The following is a 15,583-nucleotide window of genomic DNA, read 5'->3' on the forward strand; positions in this document are numbered from 1 at the left end:
CCACAGCTCGGGGCAGGGGTGAGCGTCCTTATATAGTTTATGGACCTATGCCCAGGGGCAGGCAGGGACATCAGCTGCCCAAGCCACAGACCCAGCCAGGGCCCCGCCCACCTCCCGGGCCCAGCCTTGGGGCTCTGTTCTAGCTGCCTGGAGGGCCCCAGAGAGAGACAGCAGGGGTCTTCTGAGATGTAGAGCTCCCATGGAGAGCCTGGGGTGAAAGAATAGGGACTGGCCAGGCGCTGGTGGCTCACGCCTGTCATCCTAGCCACTCAGGAGGCTGAGATCTGGGGATTGTGGTTCAAAACCAGCCCATGCAGGGAAGTTTGTGAGACTTATGTCCAATAAACCACCAGAAAAACAGGAGTGGCCCTGTGGCTCAAGTGGTAGAGCACTAGCCTTGAGCTGAAGAGCTGAGGGACAGTGCCTAGGCCCAGAGTTCAAGACCCATGACCAACAAAAAAAAAAAGGAAGGAAGGAAGGACAGGGACTGACCAGGCCCAAGACTGAGGTAAAGAGACAAATGGACCCACCACAAAGAGCTGGGGAGTCAAATGCAAAGAGGAGAGGGGTGGGTGAGCCTGGGCCAAGTGGGCAGAGCCGGGTGCAGGGGTGCCCTGGGGGGAGGAGGAGGAGGGGCTGACAGAGTGGCACTGGTGAACCCCAGACACTGGTGAATTCAGCTGGCACTGCCCACTCCCCTTCAGCTGTGGGTCTCAGGCAGGAGGGTTTGGCGTCCCTGCGGAGCCCCTCATAACGCTGGTCTGTGGTCTCTGCACTCCCCTAGAACCCAGGCCCTCTGGCCTAGGCCTGCACGCTAAAATACAATGCCAATAAGATCACCTCTGGCAGCCAGACGCTGGTGGCTCACGCCTATCATCCCAGCTACTCAGGAGGCTGAGATCTGAGGATCACAGCTCAAAGCCAGCCCAGCCAGGAAAAGCCGTGAAACTCTTATCTACAATAAACCACTAGAAAAAACAAACAAACAGAAGTGGCCCTGTGGCTCGTGGTAGAGCGCTCGCCTTGAGCTGAAGAGCTGAGGGACAGCGCCCAGGCCCAGAGTTCAGTTCCCATGACTGACTAAAAAAAAATCCTCTCTGCCTGCCCATACACAGCCACACCCCTCCCCCTGGCCCCCAGGCGCACCCCAGCACCCCAGAGGCTCCCCCAGCCCTCGCCAGGTATGCCCCCCGGTGTGGGACCTGCATGTCTCTCCTTTGGGTCTCACGGCTCAATGCCCTGCCCATGCACAGCCTCCTGTGGGACCCCACCCCTGCCTGTCACTGGAGGGGGTCTGAGGACAAGTGTTACCCACAGTACCCCAGCCCTGCCCACATCACACTCCCCAGAGAATCGTCTAGAATGGCTCACTGGCTTTGCAGATCCCCATGTGCCCCCTGTAGCCTCCCCAGGTCCTTCAGTGAGATGTAACCACCCCCGAAAACCAGTTCCTTGCTGTATGCATGGCCCCAGCTCCTGGGGATCTGTGTGAGGGTCAGGCAGGAGTGGCTGAAGTCCAAAGAGTGAGCACTTGGGTGTTTAACAGGCTCTTAAACCTCTGGGGACTGCGTTGGTCACCTTCGGGTGCAGGTTTGGCTAGGCGCTCTCCCAGTGGCCTAAGAGAGAGTGTTTCTTGCCTGGTTTCAGGCATGGGGAGGAGCACTACAATTCTTGGCCTTTATGCTTAGGAAAGTCAGTCCAGAGAGGTGATATGATTTGGTTGAGGCCACACAGCTGGTGACAGGCCATGCTGGGATCTTTTCTCTGCCAGAATGTGGCTCTCTGTGCCCAGTGTGTGGTGTTCTCCCATGCCCAGGTCAGGCTGACCAATACCAAGAAACTGGTGTTTACTTTGTAAGTGATGAGAGAAAAATTCTAAGTCCTAAATTTAGTCACAAAAGCAGGAGGTTGGAGGGCAGGGAATAACAAGAGTGAATCAGCGAACAAAAATACTGTTCTAGCCCAGCACCAGTGGCTCACACCTGTAATCCTAGCTACTCAGGAGGCTGAGATCTGAGGATCATGGTTCAAAGCCAGTTAGCCAGGACAGGAAAGTCTGTGAGACTTTTATCTCAATTAACAACCAGAAAAACATGGGGCTGGGAAGGTGGCTCAGTGGTAGAGTGCTTGCCTTGCATGCATGAGGCCCTGGGTTCGATTCCTCAGCACCACATAAGCAAAATGAAAAAAGCCGGAAGTGGCGCTGTGGCTCAAGTGGTAGGGCGCTAGCCTTGACCTGAAGAGCTGAGGGACAGTGCCCAGGCCCAGAGTTCAGGCCCCACTACTGGACCAAAAAAAAAACAACAACCAGAAAAACAGAAGTGGTGCTGTGGCTCAAAAAAGCTCAGGGACAACAAACACCCAGTCCCCGAGTTCAAGCCCCACAACCAACCAAAACCAAAACCTCCATTCCATGTTCAGAGATATATGTTGAAACTTTTTGTTTTTTGGTCCGGTGGTGGGGCCTGAACTCTGGGCCTGGGCGCTGTCCCTCAGCTCTTCAGCTCAAAGCTAGTGTTCTACCACTTGTGAGCCACAGCACCACTTCCGGCTTTTTCTTTCTGCTTATGTGGTGCTGAGGAATCGAACTCAGGGCCTCATGCATGCAAGGCAAGCACTCTACCACTGAGCCACCTTCCCAGCCCATGTTGAAACTTTTATCTCTGAGTCCCAGAAGTTGGACAGTGAGGATGCCATCACATTTTTATCATCTGACCAATCAGAAAGCAATGCTAAGCTGGGTGTGTTGGAACATACCTATAATCTCAGTTACTCAGGAAGACAAGCAAGAAGATAACAAGTTGTGAGATTCTCAAACACAAAATACAAGCTGGGTGCTGGTGGCTCACACCTGTAACCCTAGCTACTCTGGAGGCTGGGGTCTGAGGATTATGGTTTGAAGCCAGCTGGGGCAGAAAAGTCTGAGATATCTGATGTCCAGTAAACTATTCAGAAAAAGCCAGAAGTGGTCCTGTGGCTCAAGTGGTAGAACGCTAGTCTTGAGCCAAAGAAGCTCAGGGTCTGAAACGCAATCCCTGAGTTTAAGACCCAAGACACACACACACACACACACACAAATGCAGTGTTTCCTTTGGCAGCACATATGCTAAAATTGGAATGATACAGAAATGAGCCCGGCCCCAGCACAAGGAAAAACAAAATACAAAAGGGCTGTGGGCATTAATTGGTGAGGTGCACGCAGTGCCCAGCAGGTGTTAGACTCTGGATTCAATCCTTAATACCTCAAATAAACAAACAAAAAGGAGAAACAATGCTAGAGCTGGGCGGGGCAAGGTGATTCACCATAATCCTAGCCTCCAGGAGGTTAGAGAGAGGGATTTGAAGTTAAGCCTAGAAATCAAAATCCTGTCTCTAGTGAAAATGAGAAAGACTGCTTTTCTACCCCGAACATAGTCCATCTTGTCGAAAGACCATGTCAACAAGTCAGATTTTCTTTTCCCAAAAACTTTCAAAGCCAGTACTTGGACTTGGTAGTTGTGGCAAGAGATTTTTCCAACTGCCGGTCAGCCTTGTTGCTGGGTGCTGTGGGGACTTCTTAGGGGAAGTAAGGCTGTGGGAATGTCTGTGAACACGTTTTTCACCTGGCTAGGAGCTGAATAAATGCTCTTCTGTCTCACGAGTTACACCAAGGGAGGACAATCAAGGTCAGGCAACTGCAGCCTGTACCAGAGCACAGGGACTCGGGGCAGGCAGGGGACTTCGGCTGTTTCTGCAGGGAAGGGTGGACACTGCCCCAGGCTGAGCTGAACCAGCCATGGAGGAGGAGAGTGGGTAAACCAGCTCCTGCCCAGTGAGACCAGCGGGGAGAAGACTGGACCCACCCCTATTTCCGGTCGAGCCCATTTGCCTTCCACTCTTTCCTGTGTCCCCCTCTTCCACCCTCAAGGTGGGTGCAGGCCAAAAGACATCCCCGGGGGGGACAGCCTGCAGAGGGAATCACTGCTCTCCTACTCTGCAGTGGTGCAGGGCCTGCTGGGTTGTGTGATCATGCAGGATGACAATGGCATAAAGGCACTGTCACGGCACACGCTCTCCTAGAAATGCATTGAGCCACTGCCCCAGAGTCCCTCCTTGCTGGTCATGGCTTCCTTGGCTGCTCCTGCTTCCCTCGTGCTCCACAGAAGAGCTGAGCTATGGAGGGTGGGGTTGAAGGTGCTCAATTCAAGCTAGCCTAGCCTAGTCCATTTTGTAAAGGCCTCCATCCTGTTTGGCAGGTAAGGCTTGTGCAGAAACTGTTCTGAATCCAAGCTGATCCCTGCTTGCAAGTGCCTAGAACAGCCGTTTCTTCTAGATCGTAAATGCTTACCCAGCCCTAACTCAACTTCTTTTTTTTTTTTGCCAGTATTGAGCCAGTTTTCGCCAGTAATGAACTCAGGGTCTGGGAGCTGCCGCTCAGCTTTTTCATCAAGGCTGAGCCTGTATCACTTGAGCCATAGATCCACTCCTGGATCTTTGCTGATTAATTGGAGGTAAGAGTCTCATGGATGGCTGGAAATGGTGATTCTGAGTCCTCGGCCTCCTGAGCAGCTGGGATTACAGGCGTGAGCCATGGCGCCTGGCAACCCTTAGGCTCTTGTTTACCTGTCACAGTGACCTGCTGGCTTCTCAGAAAAAAAACTAATCAAACTCTTTCTCAACCTGTTGACAGGACTCTTTTTTTTTTTTTTTTAAATCCCTCTTTATAACCAGGATATTGATTTTTTTTCTAAAAAGACCTCCCTAGACCAACAAAACTTCTCCGGGCCCAGTGAAAAGGCCCCTCCTGGGATTGTAAACTACCCTCTCTCCTCTGCTGAATTCCGGCTCTGTGGGAGTGGGAGAGATCTGCCAAGACTGAGGGCCTAGCCGGGGCCTGGCTAAGGGATAAGAACATACATGGAACATGTTTCTGCAGCCAGTAGCCCTGTCAACAGAACATTCCAGATTCAGGCTCTGACGAAGGCTTTGAAATGGTCAGCAAACACCACAGGGACAAAGTGCAGTAAGCTACCACAACCTGTCACACCTTCAAACTCTGCCTGAAGCGGCCCTCCCCAGCCCTGTTCTCTCCAGCGCGGTGTCACACTATCTCTAAGGCCAAACTGATCTTGATTGGGCCCTCGTGACCGGTGGGAAATTACCAGACCCGGGCCCACCCCAGCGCCCCAGCTGCGGTTCAGCGGGCAGCCTGGTTTCTGTCAATCAGCTTTCCTAGAACCGCAGCTCCCGCCCCACGTCTCCATCAGCGCCGGGCCTGTGTGTTTGTGATCCTCTGCTGGGTCTCATTTCTATTGTTTCAGTGCCAAAAGACTCTATCTATCTCTAGTTTCAGGGCCAATGGAAAGGGTGAACAATCCCTACCTTATGGTCCCCCATGGAGTGAGGGCCTCCAGATCACTCTCCTCTCCTTTCCCACCTGCGGCGTGGTAGGGACCTGCCCCGAGATGCAGGCATCTGGGGATGGGCACTGTGGGGCCCAGGCCTGTTGTCTTAACAATAGCTCATGTACCAGGCACCCCGGGCACCCACGGGGGCAATTAGTGAGTGTAGGAGGGAGTTTCCATGGTGGCCGTCCCGAGGGGGTGCACCAGGGCGCAGGGAGGGACAAGGGCCGGTGGGACATTTCTCCTTTGTCCTGGGTACACTAGGCCTTTGTTCTTGCCTGGTGCTCTTTGGCAGTTGGAAGCAGGGGCATGAATTGGGAGGTGGACTTGGGTTGGTGTCCCCACTCCCCTGGGAGTGAGGAAGCCTCCTGGGGGGGGGGGCTGAGGAGAGGAGGGCAGAGCCCACTCCCGAGCCCAGCCCAGCCTCCCCCATCAGGGCCAACAGTGCCAGTGCCTCACCTCACCTGCCATCCAGAGGCGGAGACAGGCAGCTTCTCATTGGCTCGTGTTGCAGCCAATGAGAAGTGTGCATCCCCAGGCAGGGCTGGGAGGGTGCATGAAAGTGGGAGGGGAAAGGCTCTTTGTCCAGAGTGGGCATGGAGGTCATCGAGCAAACTCCATCCAGGCACCTGCTGCTCAGACTTTATTCCAGCCCCTCATGAGCCTCCCGGCATCCCTTAGCCCAGAAGCAACCTCACCCCCACACTCCATCCACGCTGGCTTTGGTGCTGGGGAGGGCTTGGGCACCAGCACAGCATCCTGATATGTGGCCCACTGGGCTCCCACCAGCCCCTCTGTAACCTTGCTTCATTTCCGTGTCTGTGCTGTGGGGAGCCCCGCCCTGCCCCCACGGCGTGGGCCTTGCCTGGAAGGGAGATGAGTCACCAAGTCCCAGCAGAAAAGTGTAGAACCCACTGTGGGCTGACATCCACCATTAGGATTGGGGGTACTGATCCTTGGTACCTTCAGAAGCGGGTGTCCAGGAAGGACACAGAGCTTCGATGGGCTCTGGGGGCGCCCTCCAGAGAGGCTCCTCGTGCCCGAGGCAGGAGCCCATGAAACGTCTTGCCACGGGTCTGGGGTTTGCGTCGAGGTGGCCTGGACTCCTCGGGAGGCTGGACCACAATTTGGGGCAGCTCAGGTTTGGGGCTTCCCCGCGTCCCTGCCAGCTGCTGGGCCTCAAAGATGGCTTGAGCTCCGGGAAGGCGGGCCTGCAGCTGAGGGTGTGGCCCGGGTGAGGACTCGGCCAGCTGGGCCAGCTGGACCCTGATTTCCCGCTGCAGGTCCCGCTCGGACAGGGCCACACTGTGTACCTGGGGAGAGCCATGGTGCTGAGGTTGCAGGCGTTGGGGGAGAGGCAGGAAGCCCTGGGTGCCTGGGGGGGGGGAGAGGGGAGGGGGACAGGCAGTACAGAGTCCCAGGAAGTGGGTGAGGGCTCAGGGACTCGCAGACAGCCCAGCCCAGCCCAGCCCAGCCCAGCCCAGCCCAGCACAGCGCTGGAAGCCTGAGCTTTACACCATCTGCAGCTCAGAGATCAGGAACTCAGCCTGGGGGGGGGTGGTCTCACGTTGCCTCAGTTTCCCCCTCGGTGCAACACAAAAGAAGGCAGGCAGAGACACCTACCTGGGACATGAAGATCTCCTCTTGCAGCTGGCTGGGGGCAATAGCTCGCAGGGCCCCAAGCGTCTCCAGGAGCCCTGGGCAGGCCCTGCGCTGCTCTGCAGTGCCCAGCGCCAAGCGCATCAGGGTCAAACCCACCCGGAACAGCACCTTGGCACCTGCACGGGGAGGGACTTAGTCACAGGGAGCAGAGCCCTGCACTACCTCAGTTCTGCACCTTATCCTGTCCTCAGAATATGGATCCTGCTGGGTGCTAGTGGTCATGTCGGTAATCTTAGCTACCTGGAAAACGGAGGTCTGAGGACCATGGTTCAAAGCCAGCCTGGGTAGAAAAGTCCCTGAGACACTTATTTCCAACCAACCCCCCCAAAAAATCTGGAATGGAGCTGTGGCTCAAATAGTAGAGCTCCAGCTTTGAACAACAACAACAACAAAAAGCTCAGTGCTAGCATTCAGCCCTGAGTTCAAGCCCTAGGACCAGCACAGACTAACATAAAGGGAGCCTGTGCAAGGCATGTCCTTAAGTAGAGGGGTTGAGGTGGGCTTGGACATCTTGCCTGGCCTGAGTCTTGAGGTCTGAAGGAAGGGAGGTAACACATGGATGAAGACTTGAAAACTAGCAGCCAGAACACTAAGGGAGCTCCTGCTCTTAGCCCTGCATACGGGGTGCAGAGCAAGCGTCCAATAGATGAATGAACTGATTTCTGGCACTTTTCTCTTTTTTTTTTGGCAGTCCTGGAGCCTGAACGCAGGGCCTGAACACCCTCCTTAATGCTTCTTTATGCTCAGGCTAGAATTCTATCACTTGAGCCACAGCACCACTTCGGGCTTTTTCTGTGTATGTGGGTGCTGAGGAATCAAACCCAGGGCTTGGTGCATGCTAGGCAAGCACTCTACCACTAAACCACATTTCCTGCCACGCTCCTGTCACTCTCTGTCACCTCCTTGGTTTTATTTCTTCATGGCCCTGGTGACATGCTATAAATACCTTGTTAATTTGGTTACTGTCACCTCCCACCCCCATCCCCACCCCGGCAGAATGAAGTTCTCACAGTGGAGGGGGTAGGCCAGTCTTGGCTACCTCTGGGTCCTAGAGGTGCTCAGCCAGAGCCTGCGGGCTTGGAGGAGAACTGGCTTCCTGTCCAAGGCCACGTCCAGCCTTGCACACCCCTGAGCCACTCAGAGGTCCCACAAGTGCCATGGCCACCCCAGCTCCCCCCTGGGCAGTGCCTCTTCTCCCTATGGTGGGGGCTGGCGGCCATCCCACGGATGAAGTACCACCCAGGGCTGGGCGGTGTCCTCCAGAGACTCGCCCATGCCCCATGATGTGACCAGCACCCCCCAGAAGGGAGCTGCCTCCCCAGTGCGCCCCGTGACCGGAGCCCCCGGCTGTCCCACTCACCCTCGCTGAGGAAGGCATCCCAGACGCGCAGCACGGTGGGGAAGGGCAGCGAGCGCGTGAAGAGGCACAGGAACCACTCGGGCAGGTAGAGCAGGGGTCCCACGCCCGCCCGCTGCAGGTGCTGGTGCACGCGGGGAAGCAGCCGCCGCAGCAGCGCCATGAACACATCGGCGTCCAGCCGCACCGCCTCCTGCAGCCACGTCCATCGGTCGGGGGCCCCTCCACACCTCCACTCCCAAACCCCAGGGTTCGAATCTCCGTCCCCAGCCCCCCTCCTGTCTCCAGTCTCCTTCCCAGACTCTCACCATGTGGGGCCCGTAGTAGCCGGGGAGGTAGAGCTCACAGATCTGCACCAAGCACCAGAAGGCCTCCTGAGGGCGGGGCAGAGGCCTTGAGTCCCCCCAAGGAAGGGAACACATATATGGGGGAAGGACTGGGAACGGGGTGCAAGGGGCTGGGTTGCTCCAACCACATGTGATGCCTAGGGGGGCTCTTATCAAAAGAGCCTGGCCTGCGGGGGGGGGGGGGGGGGGGGGAAGGGAGGGGACAGGCAGAGCTTGGAAGTCCCAGGACTCAGGTGCTGGGTTTTGAGCATGGCCATTGGAGAGGCCCCAAAGTTCACTGTTCCTGGGACACTACAGAGTTTGAAGTTGGTATAGTCAGAAGATCAAGGTGAAAACTTCCCAATGGCTAGGGCCGGGGTTAAGATCAAAGGCCCCGTGGAACAGGGTGTGGGAGTAAAGGAACACAGGATCCTGAGTTCCTGGGACTGGAGGTCCTGGGTTTTAGAACTTGGATCATTGGGAGGGGGGACCCTAGCACTCCAGGGACTGAGGGTCTCCATCGAGCTAAGGTCAGGGTCTTAGAGCAGAGCCAAGGTCACTCACCTCTGGGGGCAGGTGCATAAGCAGCACTGCAGCCACAGGACCCTGGGCCTGGCAGTAGCCTTGCTCCGGTCGGTACAGGGTGTAGGCCTTGAGAACCTGCAGGAGCCCCTGCTGCCTGTATAAACCCCCCCCCAAAATCAGGGCTCACCCACCAGACATCCCTTTCCTCCCCTTGTACTCTGTAGATCCCTGTTCCCTGCTGAATCCCCACAAACCCAGCTGCAGCACTTAGGGGTGGGGGGGGACTGGGGATCGTGGACATCTCCAGCCTCATACCCGTGGCCCTGGGGGGACACAAACATCTCGTGCAGAGGGAACTGGCGGTGCAGGTCCCTGCTGATGGCCTCCATCCACTGCGGGTCTCCGCGGGCGTCTGCCAGCTCCTGGGGGTGGGCAGGAAGAGAGCTGTGAGGGTCCAGGGTGTCAAGGACTTCTGGGAAGGGGAGATGGAGTCCCTGCCGGTGTTGTCACCTGATAGGTGCCAGGGCTGTTCTTCTGACACACTCGGGCACCACACAGCAGAGGCCAGCAGCGGGCCCGCAGCGCTGAGGGAATCCCCTTCCGGCACTGGATCTTCACCTATGCAAGAGGCGGATGGGCTCAGTTAGGCAGTCTTCCTGCACCTGCTGGCAAGCCTCAAGCAAACCTCCTGTTGTCCAAGGGCCACTTGGGTGGCAGGGAACAAAGGCCATAGCTTTTGGGTAACAGAGGGTGCCAATGCAGGGGCTCTCTGCTCTTCTCCCCCCCCCCTTCTCCACCATCTTTTTGTCAGTGGTGGGGCTGGAACTCTGGGCCTGGACATTGTCCCTGAGCTCCTCAGCTCAAGGTGAGTGCTCTACCATTTGAGCCACAGCGCCACTTTCGTTTTTCTGGTGGTTCATTGGAGATAAGAGTCTCACAGACTTTCCTGCCTGGGCTGGCTTTGAACCATGATCCTCAGATCTCTGCCTCCTGAGTAGCTAGGATTACTGGTGTGAGCCACCAGTGCCCAGCTTGCTCTTACCTTCTTGTACCTACGGGACATAGTTTTTTCCCAGTGTGAGGTCATGTCCACCCACTTCATCTCTCTCTGGCGGATAAGGTCTGCAGGAGGACGATCCGGCCTAGGCGACATGTAACATAGGTGTTTCCCAGAAGCTGTTCCTTAGAGCCTCGACCTCACACCCTCCCCTCCACGCGAATATCAGCAGGACAGTCTGAAGAAGTAAGTGCCTATGTGCTGGGGAAGGAGCTGTTTGTTGGCTGAAACCCAGGACAGCGACCCAATGGTGATTCATAGAGGGATCTGGGAACTAGAAGTCCTGAGTTTTAATCTGCTTCTGTCTCATTTCTGCTGTGTGACCTCAGGAAAGTTTCTGTCTGTCTCTGAACTTATTTTCCTGTCTATATATTGGGGAAGAGATGTAAATTCTGTGACTCTGATCTGGGATTCCTGGGCAGAGATTACAAAGGGGGAAGAGAGCTGAAGCTGGCGCTGATGGCTCACACCTGTAATCCTAGGTATAATCCCAGCTACTCAAGAGGCTGAGATATGAGAATTACAGTTTGAAGACAGCCTGGGCAGGAAAGTCTGTGAGACTATCATTTCCAATTAATCAGCAAAAAGCTGGAAGTGAAGCTGTAGTTCAAGTGGTAGAGTGCTAGCCTTCAGCAAAAGAAACTAAGGGACAGTACCCTGAGTTCAAGCCTAGTACTGGCCTACAAATAAAGGGGGATGGGTGAGAGGAATGATGTTGAGCTGCAGGAATACATGAAGGTGCTCAGAGGCTGGATGAAAGAGAAAAGGAAGTAGTGTTGAGGCTCAAAGTGGTACAGCACACACCTTCAGCAAAAGGAGCTCAGGGACAGTGCCCAAGCCCTGAGTTCAAGCCCCCATGATGGAGGGGGGGGAGGAGAGAGAGAGAGAGGCAGAGACAGACAGACAGACAGATAGATAGACAGACACACACACACACACAAACACGCACATGCACGCACACACACAGAGACACCATCTCTTCACTGCCCTTCCACCTCGAGTCTGAGGAAGGATGGCAGTGGTTGAATCCTGAGCTCAGTTCTTACTACCAGACCTTCTCAGACCTGTGTGGTTAGGCCTCACTCCAGAATTTAGGCCTCAGATCCCGCACCCCCCATCCCCCCCATAACCTTGTCCACTCACCCTGGCTCTGCTGAGCTGCCCCCGATGAAGCCATACCGGTCAGCCTGGCGATAGGGACTGGGCCCGTTGAGCTCTGAGTCGGATCCCAGAGAGCTGGAGTCATCCTGCGCCAGGTCCTCCCCCAGGGCCCGGGCCATGATGCCCCAGAGCCCCGAAGTCACAGACTGCAAGATGTGCAAGGGCCGGGATGAGGGGTCACTCCTGGCCAGGGTTCCCCACCAGTAATCCCCAACCTCAGGCCTGGCAGTGGGGCCAGAGGGACTAGGTTTGGGGGTCTTTAATCAAGCCCCCTGTGTGCCCTCTTTTATTGGGTCCTGGGCTAGGCCCTGAAGTGACAGAAAGGTGGAGACTCAGTGCAGAGACCTGGCCCAGGCCCAGGCCCAAGCCAACCAGACCAGCTCACCTCTCTGCTGTATCTCACCTCCTCTTACTTCCTCTTCAAACAGCTTCAGTAGCTGGTTGGGGGCCCCTCCCAAACAGAGGGGGGTGACCCCTTCCTCTGTGAGGCTCTTCCTGCCTACCCCAGTGCTCCAGAGCCACAGGCTCCTCCCCTGTCTCTCAAGCAGCTTGGGCCTGCCAGAGATGAAGACAAGATGCCAGGGCATCTCATTTTGAGGTTACTGATCTGTAAAACACCCAACTTAGGGCTCCAAGAAGAATTACGGTTGGTTTAATGTTTTCTCTTTATAAAGTAATAATTTTTTCCCCTCAATGATGGGGGTGTCCTGGGGCCTTGCACACACCAGGCAAGTACTTAGTTCTGAGCTACAACTCCAGCCTGCATGTACACAATGAACTAGTGCTATGCTGCTCCAAAAGTAATGCTGACCCCATACCTGTGGCTCATGCCTGTAATTCTACATACTCAGGAGGCTGAGATATGAGGATCACAGTTCAGGGCAGAAATGTCTATGAGAACCTATCTCCAATTAACCACCCAAACAGCTGGTAGTGCTTTGGCTCAAGTGGGAGGGCTACCCTTGAGCACAAAAGTTCAGGGACATTGCCCAGGCTCTGAGTTGAAGCTTAGGGCCAGCAAACACACACACACACACACACACACACACACACACACACATACAGAGTTAAAAAAACAAAACAAAACCTAACTTAGTGGGGGTAAAGGAGGCTCACACCTGTAATCCTACCTACTCCAAAGCTGAGAGAGGAAAGATCTTTTGATGCTAGCCAGGAAAGTTCACAAAACCCGAAGGAAAGGGGAAAAAAAAAAACCAATAATAAAGCTGGAGGTATAGCTCAGATGGTAGAATGCCATCCTAACAAGAGGGAGGTCCTGAGTTCAAATCCCAGTACCCTTTAAAAAAAGATTTAGGGCTGGGAAGGTGACTCAGTGGTAGAGTGCTTGCCTTGCATGCCTGAGGCCCTGGGTTCGATTCCTCAGCACCACATAAGCAAAAAGAAAAAGGCTGGAAGTGGCGCTGTGGCTCAAGTGGTAGAGCGCTAGCCTTGAGCTGAAGAGCTGAGGGACAGCGCCCAGGCCCAGAGTTCAGGCCCCACGACCGGACACAAAACAAAACAAAATTAAAAAACAACAACAACAACAAAAAAAGAAAAAGCCAGACCTGGAGCTATGGTTCAAGTGGTACAGTGCTAGTCTTGAGCACAGAGGCTCAGGGACAGCGCTCAGACCCTGAGTTCAAGCCCCAGAACTATCACACACTAAAGAAGACAGGGCTGGGAAGGTGGCTCAGGGGCAGAGCGCTTGCCTCGCATGCATGAGGCCCTGGGTTCCATTCCTCAGCACCACAGACACAGAAAAAGCCAGAAATGGCGCTGTGGCTCAAGTGGTGGACTGCTGCTAGCTGTGAGCACAAAGAGGCTGGAGGACAGCGCCCAGGACCAGAGTTCAAGCCCCGGGCCGGCAAAGAAAAGAAAAGAGAAGACAGGAGGCACATGCAATGTGAAGCAAAGGATCCTGAGTTCAGACACGGTTGCCAGCTGCCTGGAAGCCGCGGAGACCCCGTGCTGGGATGTCTGAGCCTCAGTTTCCTTTCCTGAACTTTGACGACTTTCTCCACAGTGATTAATCTCCGCGCACACACTCGCCCCGAGCTGGGGCGGGAAGGACGGCTCCGCCTTCCGCAGAGAAAAACAACTTCCACAGAACTTCCGGTCCCACATCCTCCGACCGCCGCTGAGTGACTCCCCAGGGGCGGGGCCTGCCTGCCTCGCCTCTGCTCGGTAGGTCCCGCCTCGCTCGGCAGGAGCCCCGCCCTCGGGCCGCCGGGGTCACTGCGCTTTCCTTCCAGCGGGGGCGCTAGAGCACGGGGCACCGGCGGGGCGGGGCGGGGCGGGGCGGACGGCCGAGGAGGCGGGGCGGCGGGCCGGGGGCGGCTCCGAGAGGGCGGGAGGCAGGAGCAGGCCCGTAGCTGTTGGGCCGGAGCGGCGGCGCCGCCATGTCCGACAGCGAGAAGCTCAACCTGGACTCTATCATCGGGCGCCTGCTGGAAGGTGGGCTGGGGTGGGGAAGGGCGGCCCCCGCCGCGCCCTGGCCCTGGCCCCGGCCCGGCCCGGCCCGGAAGCGGCGCGCGGGCGGGTCTGACCCTCCGAGGGCCAGCTTGGACTGGGCGGGGACGGGCCGCGAGGTCCCGAGGCCTCAGCCTCCCCTCCCCCCGCCGCGGGCACGTCCCGGAGGTCGGGGCGCCCTCGGGTGGGGGCAGCCACCCCCTCCTCGCCCGTGCCCGGGGCGCACGCCTGGCCTGGGCTCTTGGGGCGGGGAAAAAAGCTACGAAACCTAGCCCGGAAAGGGGTCCTGTGCTATTAGGACATGGGTGACAGACCCGTCTCGAGGGTCTCCAGGGTGGCTGGGGTCTTGCCTTGGGAGGCCTTGAGGCGGAGAATCCTGGGGTCAGGGTTCACCGATGCCTATGGTCCAGGAGAGGCCCAGGTTTCTCCCCCCCTCTCCCGCAAAGCGGGGCCAAGAGACCACCCCACCCGAATCGCCCCGCTTCCTTCCGTCTGAGGACCTTAACACCCCATTGCGCTCCCAGTTCAGGGCTCGCGGCCTGGAAAGAATGTACAGCTGACAGAGAACGAGATCCGTGGTCTGTGCCTCAAATCCCGGGAGATTTTCCTGAGCCAACCTATACTTCTGGAGCTGGAGGCCCCCCTCAAGATCTGCGGTGAGCTCCTAGCCAAGCCCTGACTTCTTGAAAATGACATTGACCCTCCCCAAAGTTCCTGGATCTCTTTTCTCTTGAGCCCCATTTCTGGCCCTGGGTTCAAGTTCAGGTCTTACCTCTAACTTCCCTGGATCACAGGTGACATCCACGGTCAGTACTATGACCTTCTGCGGCTGTTTGAATATGGTGGCTTCCCTCCAGAGAGCAACTACCTCTTCCTGGGGGACTATGTGGACCGGGGCAAGCAGTCTTTGGAGACCATCTGCCTGCTGCTGGCCTATAAGATAAAGTACCCTGAGAATTTCTTCCTGCTCCGTGGGAACCATGAGTGTGCCAGCATCAACCGCATCTATGGCTTCTATGATGAATGTAAGTGGTCTGACTGTTGAGGACTGCCTGGGGCAGGAACTGCACTCTCTGCTCTGCATGGGACCTTCGTATTGGCCTGGTGTCAAAATGCTTGGTGTACTTGAGAGTGCAGGGAGGCCCCGTCCCTTCATACCTGCCTTCTCTGACCTGCAGCTTGATAATCTAGAGGGGCCTGGTGTATAGATACACCTGGAGGGTTGCTGATACACCTGGAGGGTTGCTCCCAGGGCCCTGCTTGATGTCAGGTCCTTCACCAGGATGTCCGGTAACTGAGCATTTAGGATGCCCTGGTGTACACTAGACTTTGCTGGTCCAAAGCAGAGATAAAACAGAGCTGGTTTGGGCTTGGCCCTACTCAAGCCTATGAGTACGTCAGACTGGAATTTGGGTTCTGTGGACTTTAGGTGCTTTAGAATTATTCTGGAAGGTAGGTAGGGGTGTGGTGAGGTAGAGGTGGAAGGCTTGAGCTGTCTCTTGCCTTCAATCTTCTAGCTAGCCCACAAAGTACCCTAGAAGAGCCAGAGAGGGGGCTGGGAAGGTGGCTCAGTGGTAGAGCGCTTGCCTTGCATGCATGAGGCCCTGGGTTCCATTCCTCAGCACCACATAAGCAAAAAGAA

The 15,583-nt window shown here is 56.1% G+C and overlaps 2 protein-coding genes across 4 annotated transcripts in view; one reads left to right on the forward strand and one right to left on the reverse strand.

The window, feature by feature from the left end:
* Positions 1-6,013: 6,013 nt before the first annotated feature.
* On the reverse strand, positions 6,014-11,898 carry Tbc1d10c (TBC1 domain family, member 10C). 3 transcript variants are annotated; one of them, XM_013021048.1, is made up of 10 exons: positions 11,876-11,898; positions 11,455-11,618; positions 10,297-10,396; positions 9,765-9,872; positions 9,570-9,676; positions 9,294-9,408; positions 8,712-8,777; positions 8,407-8,596; positions 7,008-7,162; positions 6,014-6,697 (listed from the first exon to the last, which is right to left on the reverse strand). In XM_013021048.1, the coding sequence occupies exons 2-10, from the start codon at positions 11,589-11,591 to the stop codon at positions 6,350-6,352; spliced, it is 1,326 nt and encodes a 441-aa protein (XP_012876502.1). In that variant the 5' UTR covers positions 11,592-11,618; positions 11,876-11,898; the 3' UTR covers positions 6,014-6,349. The 3 variants fall into 3 exon arrangements, with proteins under 3 accessions (XP_012876502.1, XP_012876503.1, XP_012876501.1); XM_013021049.1 differs by having other exon boundaries at positions 6,014-6,601; positions 11,858-11,888; XM_013021047.1 differs by having other exon boundaries at positions 11,858-11,888.
* Positions 11,899-13,757: 1,859 nt separating this feature from the next.
* Ppp1ca (protein phosphatase 1, catalytic subunit, alpha isozyme) overlaps positions 13,758-15,583 on the forward strand; it is a 5,842-nt gene continuing 4,016 nt past the window's right edge. The window contains exons 1-3 of the mRNA XM_013021054.1: positions 13,758-13,926; positions 14,466-14,597; positions 14,736-14,966. Coding sequence (XP_012876508.1) covers positions 13,872-13,926; positions 14,466-14,597; positions 14,736-14,966 — 418 coding nt within the window. The 5' untranslated portion in view covers positions 13,758-13,871. The remainder of the gene's footprint in view (positions 13,927-14,465; positions 14,598-14,735; positions 14,967-15,583) is intronic.

This window comes from Dipodomys ordii, unplaced genomic scaffold (assembly GCF_000151885.1).
Source record: "Dipodomys ordii isolate 6190 unplaced genomic scaffold, Dord_2.0 Scaffold54, whole genome shotgun sequence".
Lineage (NCBI taxonomy): Eukaryota > Metazoa > Chordata > Mammalia > Rodentia > Heteromyidae > Dipodomys > Dipodomys ordii.